This window comes from Colletotrichum orchidophilum, assembly GCF_001831195.1.
Source record: "Colletotrichum orchidophilum strain IMI 309357 chromosome Unknown Scaffold_109.1, whole genome shotgun sequence".
Lineage (NCBI taxonomy): Eukaryota > Fungi > Ascomycota > Sordariomycetes > Glomerellales > Glomerellaceae > Colletotrichum > Colletotrichum orchidophilum.
The window spans coordinates 45,514-62,562 of record NW_019173065.1 but is presented as its reverse complement, the minus strand read 5'-3'; the positions used below and the strand labels follow the sequence as shown (position 1 = coordinate 62,562).

Sequence of the window (17,049 nt, the reverse complement as noted above, 5' to 3'; positions counted from 1 at the left end):
TTGTACAACACACAAGGATGACAAGAGATACATACAAGTGTCAATTGGTTTTGGTATCTTGGGATTTGGTTTTCTTTGATGTGTTTTGTCTCGACACAGCTGGTATCACCCAGTGATGAGGCTCTTGAAAGTGAAGGATTTCATTACCCCATCCCCACCAACCGGCAGTCAGATTACGTGCGAATACCTCGAGACCGCGATATCCTTGGGGTAGCAAGTCGTCGAATAAGCAGCGGAGGTTTGGCTTCCGTGAGTGGACGTCAGGGACGGCAGCAATTATCCTCCCGGGTACTTTTTGGTTGTTACCTCGTTTCCTCGCAATGATGAGCCTCTCCCAAGGTTTTCTCCATGCAGACTCTGTGTCGAATATGGGATCTCCATGAGCCGTAATCTTAACCCACTGCCACTCGGCGGCGACCTCAAGACCCCAAGACGCGAGAACGCCTCTAGGTGAAGTGAGCAAATCTGCCAGCGTAGCTTTGTTAGTCATCCAAACAGCAACGAGACCGCTGTCCGCGAGATGGGCGGCGACGGGTATCTGGTCCAGAAGCGCACGAGTCTCCTTGAGTCCGTAGACCGTCGAATAGCCGCCAGTCTTCCTTCTCGCAGATTTATTCGGCCAAGGAGGGTCCATGATGATGAGGTCAAACTTGGGCGCCGTTGAGAGGAAGGATTCTCTAGTCTCCTGGATCGAGCCGCTCAGGTACGTAGACTCTGGAGGAATAAAGTGCGCCGCAGCCGCAGCCGCGTCTCGGGCGGCGGCGGCGACGTCGTCGTCCTTAGGTGCGGGATGATCCTGCGGGCTCTCGCTGCACTCGCGACCGCTACTGGCGTTGCTACTCCCGCCGCCGGTGACACGAGGAAGACAAAACGGCGCGTCGTAGCCCCGTTTTAGCGTGTCGAGGGCATTGTTCACCGCCGCCTCGATCATGAGGTCTGCGAGCTGGCTGGCCGGCGTCTGGTTGTTGGTTTGGGGGTCCCGGGGCTCTGGTAGCGTAAACGGTGTGGAAATGGGGGCCACCGAGAGGAGCCTTCTTTGTGGTTGTCCTGTCTCGGCACCTTGACCCAGCAAGACCTGGCTTTCCTCCAGAGAGGCTGGAATGTCGACGAGGAAGACAGACCGGTCTTTATTATGGAACAAGACGCATCTAGGCGATGAGCAGGCCTGGAGGGTCTTTGATGAAAGGCTAGAGGCCATGTTTGAAATCGCTGTTTCTTCTCATCCTTCACCTATCAGGCCAGCGTGCCTTGCTTTGTGGCTATGACCGGGGCGTCTTCCCGGAGGCTTAATTTGAGGCCCGGCGCAGTCCAAGTGCCCCTCGACCGGACCCGGGTGCTTGACTGGGGTGGCCGTGGGAGAAAATAGTCCGGTGCTGCAGTCCAATCCTACCGATGCCCTCATGCGTTGGTGTTTGTACTATTTCCCCTTGGACAAGCGGTCTGGAATTAGTTCTAGTTTGGAAGTGGTGTCGTTCCTGTGAGAAAAACTCTTTGCGATGCCCGATTCGAGACCACCCGCATGGAATGAATTGCGGAGGTATCGTGGATATCGAAGGCCTAACCCCGGATCGGAACTGAGTGAACTAGAGTAAAACTTGGAACCTGGAAATAGAGAGGTCGAAGTGACCATCCGCCCGTGTCGAGGTTCGGCAATCTTCGGCTCGTGGCCCAGACCCCTGTACTAGAACCCAGCGGGCAACCCCCATTTACCGCTCGTGCGCCACGCTCCTCCCCCAATGAGCGACGGTGCGATGAGAGGGAGCCTTTCTAAAATCTCGCCTTTATGACGTTCCGCCCGTCGCATTTCGGCTTTAGACCCTACCCTTTCCTTCCCGCACTCTGCTCCCTGAACCTTCTCCACGATCACCACCCCACGATCCTTACCCTCCTCGTGTGACAGCTCGTGCGTCCCCTTTTGTTTCTCCTTTCCAGTCCTTGAACCTCCGAAGCCGAAACCTCGAAATCCAAATCTTCAAAGAACGACTTGCGGAATGCTTCTCGAGTAACACCGGGCCAATAACGTTACAACAGCCAGCGAACGGAGCGCGCTCGTGGGTTGCGCTGACAAGGTAATGCCGTCAGCGCTGCTGGAACATGCCTCCATGTCGGAGATAGCACCAAACAACCAACGAAATGCTGCGCGACCTAAGCCAGACACGAGGGCCCCTCCCGTGTGCCCGACCGACGATGACGAGACGGTAGCCGTGAGGAAACAGACGCGGACGTTCGATTATGTCTGGCGTTCCGGTGTCGCGGGAGGCTTGGCTGGATGTGCTGTAAGTAGCAATAGGAATCAAAGTGAAACCAGAGGGCAAGATCCGCCAAGCTGACGTTATCACGCACTGCAGGCAAAAACGGTCGTAGCACCTCTTGACCGAGTCAAGATTCTGTTCCAGGCGAGCAGTCCTCAGTTCGCAAAGTACACGGGGTCGTGGTTTGGTGTTGTGACGGCAATGAAGGATATTCGTTCCCACGAAGGCTTCACTGGGTTGTACAGAGGGCACTCGGCTACCCTCCTCCGAATCTTTCCCTATGCCGGCATTAAGTTCCTCGCCTACGAGCAAATCCGCTCTATGATTATTCGGCGGCAGGATCAAGAGACACCTTGGCGCCGGCTTATCAGTGGTTCCCTGGCGGGCATTACTTCTGTCTTTTTCACATATCCCTTGGAGGTCATTCGCGTCCGGTTAGCGTTTGAGACAAAACATGGCGGTTCCTCGCTAGCCGCAATTTGCCGGCGGATCTACAACGAGCGTTTTGTGCGGACGTCTCCCGCCTCGCAAGCGGCCGGCACCTTGGCAACTGAGGCGACTGCCTCTGCCGTCACCGCCGTTGCCCCACGGTCGGGTCTCATCAACTTCTACAGAGGCTTCACCCCAACTATGCTAGGTATGCTTCCTTACGCCGGCATGTCTTTTCTGACACACGATACGGCCGGCGACGTTCTCCGCCATCCGAGCCTGGCAAAATGGACAACACTTCCACGGCCTGAAAACTTGCCTGCGGGCAAGCCCACGCCGCTGCGATCCTGGGCCGAACTACTTGCCGGTGGTGTTGCTGGCCTCATCTCCCAGACTGCGTCGTACCCCTTGGAGGTCATTCGCCGGAGGATGCAGGTCGGCGGCGCGGTGGGCGATGGACACCGACTGCGCATCGGCGAGACGGCCGCTATGATTTTCCGGGAGAAGGGAATGCAGGGGTTCTTCGTGGGCTTGACTATTGGCTACGTCAAGGTTGTGCCCATGGCGGCGGTGGCTTTCTACACGTACGAGAGATCTAAGATTTGGCTGGGAATTTAGACAGTCTATCTTGTTGCGTGGGCTGCTTGAGTTTGGCGTTGTTGGAACACTGGGACAAACTAGCATTTTTGGGTGGACTTTTTTTTAATGAAATACGTAGTTAGAGGAGCACTTCTCCGGGAATAAAGGAGTAAGAGGGAGCACTAGAATGGCGGCTGTCTGCACATGCCAATTATCCAATAAATTCTTGGATTCGTTGCGCTCCACGCCAAAACCTTGACACTCCCTCCACCGTGCGATGTGGTGTATGCCTTATTGACTAATCTACTGGATGTGAGTGTAATGACGGAATTAGGCATGGTATTCTAAATTCGTAAGTCGTAACTCATTCCTTCTCCTCGTCAACGCATCTTGTTATCTCAACACCGTCCTAACGAAACTTGTCAGTACCCAGAAGAGCTAGAGCAATGTCCAGGCTGAAAACTCACCGGCACACCAGTCGGCTCAAAGCTATTGACGAGCTTGCTTTCATACTGGAGGTTCGGGTTGCCGATGCGCGTCAGGTCCAACCTCTCTTCGCCCTCCCGCTTCTCGTACTGCTTCGCCGTCCGCTCGTCGTGCCGCCCGGCCGCCTTTCTTGCCGCCCCTACGTCCCGGGCCGCCGCGCGCTTCTCGGCGACCGAGCTGCGGACATATTCAAGGTATGGCGGGTTGCCGGGCTTGATGACGTTGTCGGCCGCGAGTACGGAGCCGGGCCCGACGAGGCCCAGCTGCTCGCACAGCTTCAAGTCCGTGGTGTAGGCGGGCTTGTAGTGGTCTAGGAACATGAGGTCGATCTTGCCGTTTGGAAACGTGCCGGCGGAGTGCAGGCGGGCGATGGAGGCGTCGCTGGGGCCGACGACGACCTTTACCGTGTCGTTGAGGCCGGCGAGGTCGACGAGGGAGCTGATGACGGCGGCGAATTCGGGGTTGCGCTCGAGCGAGTAGTACTGCGCCCCTGGGGAGGCTTTGCGGACCGCGTTGCCGAAAAGGATGCAGGAGTAGCCGACGTAACCTCCTAATTCGACCTGTTGGCGGGGTTAGTGATGAGACATTGGATGAAAGCTTCTCATCCCGAGTTCAGATCATTTCCGACGCAAAGAAATACACTCGGACGGTCCCAGTCTGTTCATCGCGGCTCTCAACTTGCGACGGCAGACCGACCTTTCGAGGGATGCTTTTGCTTACCATTACCTTGGGCTTGATGTCGGCGATCAAATCAGTCACGATCTTGCCCTTGTCCTCGCCCACATTCATCAGGTACTTCTTGGTCCGGCCAAAGTCGTCAATCGCCTTCAAGACGCCCTCAGTAGAGCCGCGGATCTCATCGAGGTTGGGCTGGCTGTAAACGAAATGTAGGAGTTCAATCTCGCGGCCGTCATCAAAGAATACTTCTTCCTGGATGGCGTACGCCTTGCTCTCGTCAAAGTGAGGCATCGTGAATGCTCGTTGCGGTTGTAGCGAGGTCACAGTCGTTTTCTGGTATTCCTTTTCTTAAATGGATTGGTGGGAACCTGGAAGAAAGACCTATTTGGATGTATATTAAATGCTTTAAAGAATGAGTGAGAAGGGAGTAAAGACAGAAGAAGACACCGACCCAGGCAGTTTACCCAGGGCCGCAGGTCTAGTTATCATCACGATGAACGAGACAGACTCCCACCATTACTCAACGCCGACTTCGTCCCGCAAACATGGAATTCCGAGCCAGCACACGACCGGAACCGCAGCTTTCGGCGACCTCGACCACATTAACACTCTCTACCCCAACTTTCCTATACCGCCTCACACCTGTGGAGCTGTCCCTCCTCGGATCTCCTAATTGACTAGGCAATAATTGCCGGCAAGCCACGTCAGGAAGAAAGCTCAGCTACGTTATTGAAAGCTTACATAGTAGGCGCCGCATGGTACGTAGCTCCGAGGGAAAAAGACATCTCAGTCATGGCGGGGTAAGGTAAGAGACCGGGCCTTGCATCCCGCAAGGTCGTGATTCGCAGCTTCCGTAATGTGTCCAGGGAGCAGACGGAAATGGCGGAAGGTACGTAGCTACGTAGATGAAATCTTCGACCGAGTAAGGTACCTTAAAGTAGAAAGGTACGGCGGTACGGGAGTACAAAATCATGTGCTTTCGCGACGATTGCGGGTAGTGGCACGCGGAGAGGGGCAGTTGGCTGGGCACGGCAAGTCATGACGCGCAAAACGCCTCATCAACCGCGTCAAAGATGTAATTGAGTTTGCTTTCAAGCTCGGCTACAGCCCTTCTCAGTTCCTGCCAGCTTCTCGGCCGACTGCGAGGGTTTTCCAACCGTCTTAACTACCTAGCGCCTTTCCCCCCTCAAGGTGCGTCAAGCCAACGGTAGCACGAAACCAGGGGACCCGAGGGACGCCGCTGATCCAATCCAACATGCGACTCGATGCTAGATGCTCTAAGTGTTTTATGTACAGATATACAATACGGAGTATTTGGTCCTTATGAGGGAAAGGAGTAGGCGCAGAGACGCGACTCGATGCTTTCATCCGTCCATGCTGTGGCTCCTACGCTTGATAGCATTCGAACAATCTAAAGGACCAGGAACTCCAATTGAATCCATGCCGGTAACGCAGGCTGTTTCCCCCCACAGCCAACGAGAAGCTGTCGACGACACCAATGCGGCTCGCCGGAGGATTATTTCCGCCTGCTCTGCCCTCTCCTTTTCCCCACGTGCGAGATCCAGATCTCACAACTCGCGTCGATCACCACCTGGGAAGAAAGCAGCCGCACTGGGGGCCTAGGCTCTGTCTCTGGGGTCGGCTTCTCTAGCTACTTTCTAGCCACGCTTAGCTACGCGTTCCATGCCAAAATTATCAATTGTCGATGACGGAATCGACTTTGCCTACTGAAACATGGGATTTCTCCGGCTCTCGTCCTGTTTACCGTTGCTCGACAAGCGGCAAATAGAAAATTTCCGGAGGCACTCCGATTATAGCACGCCATCTTCCCGCCTGCGGACAGCATTGGTTGTAACACATCGAGCAGGAAGCCTGTGGCATGCGGAACTAACGCCAGAACGGACGCCGCGCCTCGCTTCGAGACGTCTCCGGGGCCAGAGGCTGTAGGCTCACTGGCAAATGTCATGAGCATCACGACACTCCTCTGCACATTGCCGTCAAACAGCAACCGTACTACGCGAGGAACGAGAAGTTTGATGAAAACTACGCATCAAACGAGTCGATTCCACCAAAGCTGGCCGTGCTAGCAGCTCGCTTGTGCCACTAAGGTTTGACGGCAGCGTCGAGTCGAATGTACTTGTCACCGTTTCTCCTCTCTTCTCAACTACCGCTTTGCGCCAGCTGCTCTACCAAAGGTAAAGCAGCATAGCTCCAAGCTTACGCGCCCGGGACAAGCCGGAGTCTTGTCTTTTGTCCCTGACCCTTGTCTTTCGTCTCCCGATCACTTGCTTTCGTCTGCCTTGGGATCGTGTAACTTGATCCTCTTTTGAGGAGTCGGTCAAGCTCGAGTGGGCCTCCGTGAGCGTTGGAGGCGTAAGTGATGATGTCGACAATTCGTCGACAATCCTCGGGGGACTGAAATACGCCGAAAGAGTGCTGACCACTGGAATGAGAAGTATATCGTTCGGCTGTAGTTTTGTCTTGTAGTTCTCACTAGGGAACCTTGATTCATTCAAAAGCCCGGTATTGGAAGCACGTTTCTGGCAAGAACTTTACATCCTCACTCTCATCTTACTCAACAACCCTCAAGGTCTCTAATCTTGACAAGCGCTCTTCTCTCTCAATGCGCCATACCCAGACTCATTTCACCTCCACCCCCTTTTACACAATATGGCATCAGACATGAAGGCGACGGTCGAGCCCACCAAGAAGGGTTTCTCAGTTTGCGGCTACGAGAAGATTGAGTACGACTTCGAGTTTCTCGATGGTGTTTTCAACAAGCAGAACAGCCAGCTGGCTGACTGCTACTCGCGCTGGAAGCGATGCCTTGCTGTCATGGACCTCAACATCTTCAACATTTATGGCAAGGAGATGAAGGAGTACTTTGACCACTACAACATTGAGCTCAAGATTCACAAGACCATGATTGGAGAGAAGGCTAAATCCATGGAGACGTTGCTGAGCATCGTCGACTCAATGACCGAGTTTGGCGTCTACCGCAAGGTGAGCAGTTCTTGTTTTCAGTCGTCGAAGCTATCTAACACCAATTGAAGGAGCCCGTTCTCGTTGTAGGAGGTGGTCTCGTCACAGACGTTGCCGGGTATGTCTACCCTGAAATTTCCCCTGACTTGCTTGATACCTAACAAAGTCTAGCTTCGCATGCGCTGCCTACCGCCGCAACACACCCTTCATCCGCATACCCACAACAGTCATTGGTTTGATTGATGCTTCGGTATCTATCAAGGTCGCTGTCAATTACGGCAACTACAAGAACCGTCTTGGCGCGTACCACGCGCCGACACACACCTTCCTTGACTTCACTTTCCTACGAACTCTCCCTACCGCGCAGATCCGCAACGGCTTTGCCGAGCTCATCAAGATCTCTACTTGCGCACATCTTGAGACGTTCAATCTGCTTGACCGCTTCTGCGAGGAGTTGATCAAGAGCGGTTTCGGTCGCTCTGATGGAGCTAGCAAGGAGGTTAGAGATGCGGCTGACAGGATCAACCGCAACGGTATCCATGAGATGTTAAAGCTTGAGACGCCCAACCTGCACGAGATCATGCTTGATCGTGTCATCGCCTACGGCCACACGTAAGTTCTTCTTGTCCTGCATACGCCACACAAGAAGTTCTTGGAAGCTAATTTGCGCAGTTGGTCACCCCTCCACGAGCTTTCCCCTGATGTGCCCCTGCGCCACGGCCACGCCATCTCCATTGACATGGCGTACTCTGCAACTCTCGCACACGTCCTCGGCAAGCTCTCCTCAAATGAGCACCGCCGCCTGCTGAACTTGTTCTCCCGCGCCGGTCTGTCCATGGACCACCCGCTGTTCGACGAGGCCATGCTCGACAAGGCTACCTCTGCTATCCTCAAGACCCGTGACGGCAAGCTGCGCGCTGCCGTGCCCTCACCCCTGGGCTCCTGTGAGTTCCTGAACGACATTTCCCACGAGGACATGTGCGCCGCCCTCAAGGTGCACAAGGATCTCATGAAGGAGTATCCCCGCCAGGGTGCCGGCCTCGAGGCTTACGTCGATGCCAGCGACACTGGTTACACTATCAACGGCTCCTCTGTGGAAGATGAGTCTCGCAAGTACATGAACGGTGTCGAGCAGACCGTTACACGCGATGATACCGTCTCCTCCAACGGCTCTTCGACACCCGAGTATGGTTTGTCCAATGGCAAAAACTTGGGCCAGGACAAGGCTACCTATGCTTCAGCTGGCTTTGAGCCTGAGGTTTTGAAGAAACTGAACGCCGAGGAGATGAAGAGTTCCAGCGGCTATGGCAAGGTTCACGTTGATGAGGAGTGTTGCTAAAAGCATACTAAATTTACATTTGTTAAGCGGCGCAACATATCTTGCTAGTATTATTGCATCATCGTGGGGGTCATAAAGCTCGAGCACAGCACTCGATGAAAATTCAACGGATGGATATGTCACATTTTCAGAGCATTAACAGCGTGTGCATGCGTCTCGAAGGTTGATCTTGCCTGACATAAATCACGTTGTCCACACTTCCAAGGAAGGACATAGGCCGTCCAAAAAACCGGGATTCCATCTAATCAATCCCAGTGTTCTCATATTCTTCTCACATTGAATCTAGACCCCCCTAACACATCACTCGCAAGTGACCCATGCAATATCCTATTTCTCCGTTACTCTACAACGTCCTCAGGGAAGTCTGGGTAGAATTCCGAACCCATAAATCCACAACCCACATCCACAAATCCTCTCTCTCCCGCCTTCGACCCGCAACATCATAGACCCTCCTATGCTCCCGACTCGTCACCAACCAAAAACATGTTGCAAGACATCAAAGCCTGCCCGGCTAGCTCAATCGGTAGAGCGTGAGACTCTTAATCTCAAGGTTGTGGGTTCGACCCGTAAGTTACAGGATCCTCTCATTCGAGGTGTTGAATATCGTTGCTAATTCCTCCCAGCCACGTCGGGCTCAATTCCCGTCCGCGATTGAAGCGTACTTCTCTATTTTCGGAGGATTACTTCATCCACCCTTTTTTTTTTTTTGGCCCTTTGTAGTAGGTTGATGTAAACATGCTTGTTTATTGAGCAGAAGCAAGAAGGCTTTTGTGAGTGGGAAGTCAGCAGTATGGAATTTGCGAGTCCACAAAGTTTTGGGTGACTGGCTGAGGGAGTATCATATCAGCTACAGAGTCAGCACCAAAGGTGCCAACTCTGAGTGTAGAACGGAAAAAAAAGATGGAACTCTGGATCTGTCAATCTGGTTGATCTCTTTATTTCTCTAGACGGTTTAAAAAAGCAAACGCCCGTCTCAACGATTTTTCATGTACTCATACACTTTTTCTGCCTTTTCCATCTCCAATGGCCCACTCTGTCGTCTCCAACCCTTGATTCTACGGTTCTTGTGTGATCCTCGAGGGTAAGACTCCAACGGCCGGGCTCAGTCAGAATCGCCCACCAGCCAACCCCCCTCCGCCGCAGCGCGCGTGAGCAACGCCGCGCCCCTCTCTGCGAAGTCACGGCGCCTGCGCTTGGCTCTCGCACGCTTGGCCGCACATTTACCCTTCTCCCCCTGCAGGGCATCCTCGTCCACTTCGCTAGAATCCGAAAATGCGACCGCCTTCTAAGCGTCCTCGTTGGCAGCGGCAGTGGCATCTTCGGCTGTATCAGCAGCAGCAGCAGCGGGCTCGGCGTCCATCTCCTCGGGCGTGGGGGCGTCCTCAATGTCAATGAGTTCCTTGTCCGCAACATAGGCGTCTTCCTCCGCCGCCTCCGCCTTCTTGGCGGCCTCATCAATCTGCCTCTGCTTCTGCAGGCTGTTGTTGATGAGCGGGGTGGTGTCGTTGAAGATGCGCAGCAGCATGGCCGTTCGGTCCTCCTTGGGCAGCATGAGGTTGAGCGAGTGAATGCTCTTCCACAGAGGGAGCGCCATGCGCTCGCTAAACGCCGGGTCGGAGCCGTCAGGCTCGACGCGGAGCACGCAGCAGCCCATGCCAATGTCGCGGACGCGCTCGCCAATCTCGCCCATCTGCTCCCACTCACCGTCGGCGATGCGGGGGAACATCTCGATGAGGAGGCGGCGCAGCGTCTCCTTCTTGGTGAGGCGGACGACTCGCTGCTCGCCGACGTAGCCCTGAAGGATGGGCATGCCCTCGGATTGGATGCGCCAGCGGCAGATCTCGGCCGAGGGAGCGTCCTGCTTCATAAACATCTTGACGCCGCCGTGGATGACCTTGATGCCGCGGCCCTCTTTCTCGGAGAGGATGTCGCGGGCGAGCGCCGAGGTGTAGTAGACGGCCTTGGCGGGCTCGCCGGTGGCGTTGCGGACCATGTAGCGGTCGTCGGGGAAACGCGAGGAGATGTGATAAAATTCTCTAATGTTCTTGATGACCTCGTGCTTGGGGTCCAGGTACTTGAACGGCTCCTCGACCCGGCCGTGGATGTTGCGGTTCGAGTTCTTGGGCTTCTCTTGTGTCGTCTCGAGCTTAGGCTTCTTGGTCTCTTGGGTCTGGCCGTCAGCCGTCTCGTCTTCTCTTGGTCGCTTGACACCGTTCGTAGCATCCTGCTCAGCCTCCTCGGCCTTTTCCTCACTTTTTTCATCTCCATTGGCATCGGCGGGGGCCTCGGCGGCCGTCTCAGGGGCCGTCTCTAGAGCTGCCTCGACCGTCTCTTCGGTCTTCTCTGCAGCATCGACCTCCATCTTCGTCTCGGCGTTCTCGGTCTCGGTCACGGGTGTGGCAGCTGTAGTCGCTCCGTTCGACTTGGTGGACTCGTCGCCCTGCTTCTGGTCCTCGGGACGGATCTTGACCTCGGCCTTCTTCTGCAGAACGGTGATGAAGAAACCACCAGTGTCCTGCTGATGAGCGTAGACTCGCATGCAACGCTCGAGAGGCAGGTCGGCGCAGACGCTGCCCTCCAGCGGCGGGAACATGCTCTCGACGAGTCTTCCGGGAGCAACACCCTCCGTGCTGTTCTTGGTCCATTCATCGACCTCGGCCTGGGAGCCCCACAGCCTGCCAGACTTGTCCATGATCTGCCATTTCTTCATACCAGGAGCACGAACGAGACCCTGCAGCTCGTTGCTGCAGTCGACGATCTCAACCTTGTCCGGGCCACCAGCACGATCGATAGCGGCCGCGACGACAGACTCGTTCTCGACGGGGTTCATGCTGCAGGTGGAGTAGACAACGCGGCCTCCGACCTTGAGCATGGCGAGTGCGCGCAGCAGAATTCTGACCTGGGTGACGTGAAGACCCAGCGCATTGCCGGGTTGCCAGTCCTTCCACAGGTTCATGTTCTTTCTCATGGTGCCATCACCGGAGCACGGCACGTCGGCGAGGATTCGGTCGAATTTTAGGTATCGAGGCTTGGTCGGGGTCTCGGGGTTTGAGGGGAGCTTGATCGCAGGGTACTGAGTGGCGTCGTGGTTGGTGACGAGCAAGTTGGGAGATCCGAGACGCTTGAGCTGGTGAACAAGCATGTGGCCGCGCTTGTAATCGGAGTCGTTAGCGATGAGGAGGCCGGTGGTGCGGCCAGAGTCCGAGGGGTCGGCCGAGAGGTCAGCCTGGCGCTCCTCCTCCGTCTCATCGCCGAGATCGAGTCCGTCCTCCTTGGCGAAGGCGCGCAGAACCTTTCTGACTCTCGCCTCCTCGCCCTGATGGATCATCTCGAGAAGCTGACCAGCCTTGCTGCCGGGCGCAGCGCACATATCCAATACAGTCATGCCGGGGCGGACGTCCATCAGGAGGGGAGGAATCATGCTGACGACCTCCTGTCTGCTGATGTTGCCGACAGTCGTCTCGGAGACCAGGAACTTCTGGAAAGCGGCAAAGGGGGGATATTTGCGAATGATGTTCTTTGGGGTGGTCATCCACCAGGCGAGCTCGTTGGGGTACCAAGACAGCGGCTTGGGGGGCTCGACGGTGCGTCCATCGGCGTGCTGGATGTTCTGGATTTCGGGCATATATCGAGTTTGCAGCAGCTTCTTCACGGCCAAGGCGTGACTGAGATTTGGGGTCAGTTGAGTCCGCGCGAAAAGACGTTTGTTTCCGTCGAGTGACAACTGCCTACCCTTTGGAGCCGCAGAAGCGGAAGCTGTTTGGCAGATCTCTGCGCAGCGCATCCCAAAAAGGACCCTGCTCCTCCTCAGAGAGACCAAAGATGGTATTGTAGTAGCGCTGCAGTCTCTCGTTCTCCTTTTTGACGGCGGGGTAGCTCTGCCACGATTCGCTGCGAGGTTGACGACCGCGGTCGCCGCCGCCCTCGGCATTGCTGCCGCCGCGACCCTTGCCCTTCTTGCCTCCCTAATGATTATTGTCAGCGCGAAACAGGCAGCAGTCAATCGAAAGCAGCTCGAGACTTACTCTGAACTTGCGACCCATGGTGCGTCGCGGGGGTTTAAGTTGACGTGCGGGGAGGTGTATGAGTTGCGCACGTGTGTGTTGTTTGGGAGGAAAGAAATTCAGCGGCTAGGTCCAGGCCGATCCTATCAGCGTGGTGGGTGGTGTCGTGCGGTGTGAAATTTTGCCGTCACCAGAGAAAGAAAAAAAAAAAAAAAAAAAGTTGGAGGTTCGGGCAGAATGCGCCAACATGCGGCTAGCCCCTCGATTGGAGATGATTGACCAATCAGAAGACAGGAATGAAAAGCAGCTATTCACCCCGCATCGCATCCCTGCACTCCCAGGGTCCGCCCCGGCTTGTATCCGCTCAAGCCCGCTAAGCCCGCTGAGAAGCGTCCCGCATTCATCAGAGAGTTCCATCGACGTGCCCAAGCCTCCTCTCAAGCAAGATATTCGGCAGCCTTCATCTCATCATCCTCCAATCTGCGGTGCCACGAATGAGATTTGCATTCTGGGGACATCGGCTGCTTAAGTTCCTTGTAGATATTCTCGACTTACACGGGATGAGACTCAGACGCGACACCGATTACACTACTCTACACTCGGGAGCCCAAGCTCCCTAGAAGTCTGCACCTGTTAGATCCGTGACATCCGCAGGGCTCAAACGGCAAGCGTGCGCTTTCGGTTGCCTTTGAGAGCCTCTGTTCACCATTGCGGAGCGCATTCCGCTTTTTTATTAAAGTCACAAGCAATTCTCTCGGTCCTCTCCGTCGTATTAATAACTAGACGACGATTGGGCTCTGCCTGAGTGGGCACCGAGGCACGCACGGTACACATGTATGTCATGGATGGGCCCCAAACGCCAGAGTGGCACCACGACGTACTTTACAATGCAATGCCGGGTTGCCTCGGGACCCGGCGGTCGGGGGCGGGTGACCAACCTTAGCAGCTCCGGTCTCGATTCCCATCTTGATACCCGCGACAGTCTTTCCATTTTGTTAGTGAAGCTGTATCCGCTAGACAGGCCAGTGGGGTCGGCAGCCGCAGCTTGAGCTATCCGCAGTAAAGCTTATTTGCGAACCTTTCGGATTGACGTTGGCGTGGCTAGCGTGGGCTGATCTCTCATACTTCCTCTCACTTTTATAAAGCGCCCTCGAACCCGCCTGCGTAGATGAGAGGATTTTTTTCCATTCTCATTAGAAGAGTACACAACACTATTACCTTATTCTGTGAAGTGAACCCCCATATCCAACAGAAAACATGGCACCTTCAACCTCAGTCAACCAAGTCCCGGATGCGGACACCTCTACCGTCAAACACACAAACGGCAATGGCGTCCCGCCCAGCTCCACCGACGCGCTTTCACAAAAGCAGGACAGGACCAAGACCATAGAGGTCAAGGGCCTTCCCCACCTCCAGAAGTTCGAAGACCCGTACCAGCAGCGTCAGTATCTCAAAGAGCGGCTGGCACTGGGATTCCGTATTTTCGCAAAGAACGGCTTCGACGCTGGCGTCGCAGGCCACATCACAGTTCGGGTACGTCACTTTCCGTCTCAGATGCACAACAGAAACCCCAGCCCTGTAAATCGTTTTGTGACTAATAATGTCGCTGTCTAAAGGATCCCGTTGAGCCGCACACATTCTGGCTGAACCCGTTCGGCGTCGCCTGGCCACTCCTCAAGGCATCTGACCTGATCCGCGTGGATGAGAAAGGCGAGGTAGTCGAAGGTGGTCCCGTCAGACTCTTGAACACGGCCGGTTCGTCCTCTCCCCAAGGCCGACTTCACCGTGACCTACCAATGATCAAACTGACACCCCTCTACAGCATACATGATTCACCACGCAGTCCACGAGGCCCGCCCAGAAATCAACTGCGTAGCCCACTCCCACTCCCTCTACGGCCAGGCCTTCTCCGCCTTGGGCCGCAACCTCGACATCACCACCCAGGACACCTGCGCCTTCTACAACGACATCGTCCTCTACAATACCTTTGGTGGCATCGTCCTCGGCAAAGAAGAGGGCCTGCGCATCGCCGCCGCACTGGGCGACAAGAAGGCCGCTATTCTGCAGAACCACGGCCTCATCACGTGCGGCAAGAGCGTTGAGAGCTGCGTCTACTGGTTCCTCAGTCTCGAGCGCTGCTGCCACCAGCAGCTCCTCGCCGACGCCGCGGCAGGTGGCAGGGGCCACGAGACGGTCAAGGTTGACCCGGAGGATGCCGAGTACACTTACAAGTCCGTCGGACCGGAGTTGGCGGGTTGGTTCTCGGGGAAGCCGACTTTTGACATGATGGAGCACGAGTCGGGTGAGGAGTATAAGCTGTAAGGTTGAAGGTTTTGGTGGCACGGTAGTTAACGAATTGACATATGACACGGAATGGTTTGCTTTGATTAGTATTGATTCTTTCCATAAAGCTTCAATACGTATGTATATTGGCATGTGAAGCTTGCCTCTGTTGCATCATGGAAATTGAAGACGTGCCGTCCTATTTACAGGCCATTACGAACGAGATGTAGTCCATAGATGAAACCCTTTCTACTGAGCTCAAAGTTAATAGTTTTCAACGGTGAGAAGAAGCAGCTTTGTTATACAATACGCTTGAGAATGAGGTACCCGTAAGTGACCTCGGTGAACCTGACAGACCCCATCGCGTCAACAGGTCGATTCGGTTCCGTGAGGGAGATGGCCTTGATGGGCTGACCGGTCTGCTTGGGCTTCAAGCCTCTCCTGTTGATGAGGCCGAGAATCTCGACGTCCTGCGGAGTTTCGAAGGCGGTATCGGCGTTGTTCTTCACGTCTACTATCTCCCGGTCATGAAGAGTTAATGTTGTCCTCGCTAGGCCACACGCGGAATCAGTACTTCAGTTTTTCTATGAGCGTTAGGTACCCATGAGAAAGTCTTTGTACAGCACACGCCTATTGTGGAGGATTTTAAATGGGACGAGCGCTCGTGCATCCAGAAGACATCTCGCTTCTTTCTGGTTTCTATTCTCATTGTTATGAAAGCTTTGAGTCATCCATTACCACAGAGCAGTGGTTGTGCTATCAGGTTAGGACGGGGTCCAGTGGTCGCCCATCGTCTTCCACTGTTGATTCGTGTGTATTACTCGAACCAGAGAAGGATGGAAACGAGTGCGCCTTGAGACCTCCCTGCCTGCCTTGGACGGTCGGCAAGGAGAGGGTCAATGAGGCGACCTACTTCTGGGCATAAGCCCAAGAGATTTCCAAGCCTTGGTACTCGGCGGAAGTCTGGATCCGTCAATTTGTTCGGGGAGGCCTTACCACGATACGACCACATGCCCGTCTTACTTCGCATAGGTCGGAACTGCTAGGAATGTCGCCATCGCCGCCGCTAAAGCTGAGCTACCTGCTCCACCGTTTCCGTCTCTCATATTATCTTTCTCTGCAGCCTCCGCCGGCGCTTTCCTCGCTCTGTGGTTCTGTCAGGTATCTATATTTTTTTGAGGCAAAGGTCCGGGTTTGGATCTGACGCGCAATAAGCAGGTAGCAAAGGTCGTCAAGAGTTGGAGTAATAACCAGATAAAGATGTACATCCTCGATAAGTTCGCGCGACCAAGAGCCAAAAGAAAAGGGGAGCCGATGAGTGGGTTTACGGACAAGTGAAATGGAGGTACGTCCTTCAGTATGGCATGAGCTTGGCGGTAAAGGATTAACCCTAGAGATGTTCTTTTTGCTAGCGGGCTAAGGTGTCCAGGACTGTATGTGATCGGGTAGGCTACTGTGCTCTCTTAGTGATTTGGATGGCGTACCTGTCTTTGTCCGCCTCGGATCTGCCAGCCCAGGACGCGTTTACTCAATGATCGAAGCACGAGCATTGCCTAAACCAACGGTTCTTGACGGCAGGGAGCAGCAGCCCTCTTCAACTGTACGTTCGAGTAAGAACTGGAGGCTGCAACACCTCAGCGCTTCAATTATAGATTCATAGTATGGGAGCTTTGGATATTCATCATGGAGGATTGCTGCGGTTTGGGTTCAGAGTTAGCATGTAGTCAAAAATTCCGCGGCCTTGGAACCGCGAACTAGGTGACGGGACGGGGCGTAGTTTAGTACGATCCCAGGAGTTATGGAGGCCGTCGTCAAAAGACCACCATGGCCATAACAACGTTGAACCGCAACGACCTCACGATTTCCGTCCTCACCGCGCTTTACTCACTCACTCCCATTCTTCCTGCTGCTTTGTATATGCCTCACAAACACGAATGGATTGATGTTTTCCCCGGACTAAGCAATTGGGGCTCGGGTCGGGACCTTGAAGAGGCTCGCGTCCATGATTTTGTGTCGA

General features: G+C 54.7%; 6 protein-coding genes across 6 annotated transcripts; 3 read left to right on the top strand and 3 right to left on the bottom strand.

The window, feature by feature from the left end:
- Positions 1 to 40: 40 nt before the first annotated feature.
- On the bottom strand, positions 41 to 1,198 carry CORC01_10738 (uncharacterized protein; the record flags this gene model as incomplete). The annotated part of the gene is made up of 1 exon (XM_022622365.1): positions 41 to 1,198. The coding sequence occupies one exon, from the start codon at positions 1,196 to 1,198 to the stop codon at positions 41 to 43; it is 1,158 nt and encodes a 385-aa protein (XP_022471115.1).
- Positions 1,199 to 2,072: 874 nt separating this feature from the next.
- On the top strand, positions 2,073 to 3,299 carry CORC01_10737 (uncharacterized protein; the record flags this gene model as incomplete). The annotated part of the gene is made up of 2 exons (XM_022622364.1): positions 2,073 to 2,276; positions 2,349 to 3,299. The coding sequence occupies 2 exons, from the start codon at positions 2,073 to 2,075 to the stop codon at positions 3,297 to 3,299; spliced, it is 1,155 nt and encodes a 384-aa protein (XP_022471114.1).
- Positions 3,300 to 3,624: 325 nt separating this feature from the next.
- Positions 3,625 to 4,715, bottom strand: CORC01_10736 (uncharacterized protein; the record flags this gene model as incomplete). Its single annotated transcript, XM_022622363.1, has 3 exons — positions 3,625 to 3,669; positions 3,728 to 4,306; positions 4,467 to 4,715. 3 exons carry the CDS (start codon positions 4,713 to 4,715, stop codon positions 3,625 to 3,627), a joined length of 873 nt encoding a protein of 290 aa, XP_022471113.1.
- Positions 4,716 to 7,094: 2,379 nt separating this feature from the next.
- Positions 7,095 to 8,745, top strand: CORC01_10735 (3-dehydroquinate synthase; the record flags this gene model as incomplete). The annotated part of the gene is made up of 4 exons (XM_022622362.1): positions 7,095 to 7,427; positions 7,478 to 7,524; positions 7,578 to 8,018; positions 8,079 to 8,745. The coding sequence occupies 4 exons, from the start codon at positions 7,095 to 7,097 to the stop codon at positions 8,743 to 8,745; spliced, it is 1,488 nt and encodes a 495-aa protein (XP_022471112.1).
- Positions 8,746 to 10,030: 1,285 nt separating this feature from the next.
- Positions 10,031 to 12,788, bottom strand: CORC01_10734 (NOL1/NOP2/sun family protein; the record flags this gene model as incomplete). Its single annotated transcript, XM_022622361.1, has 3 exons — positions 10,031 to 12,410; positions 12,478 to 12,710; positions 12,771 to 12,788. 3 exons carry the CDS (start codon positions 12,786 to 12,788, stop codon positions 10,031 to 10,033), a joined length of 2,631 nt encoding a protein of 876 aa, XP_022471111.1.
- A 1,218-nt stretch (positions 12,789 to 14,006) lies between these two features.
- Positions 14,007 to 15,071, top strand: CORC01_10733 (class II Aldolase and Adducin domain-containing protein; the record flags this gene model as incomplete). Its single annotated transcript, XM_022622360.1, has 3 exons — positions 14,007 to 14,282; positions 14,366 to 14,504; positions 14,572 to 15,071. The coding sequence occupies 3 exons, from the start codon at positions 14,007 to 14,009 to the stop codon at positions 15,069 to 15,071; spliced, it is 915 nt and encodes a 304-aa protein (XP_022471110.1).
- Between the last annotated feature and the right edge of the window lie 1,978 nt (positions 15,072 to 17,049).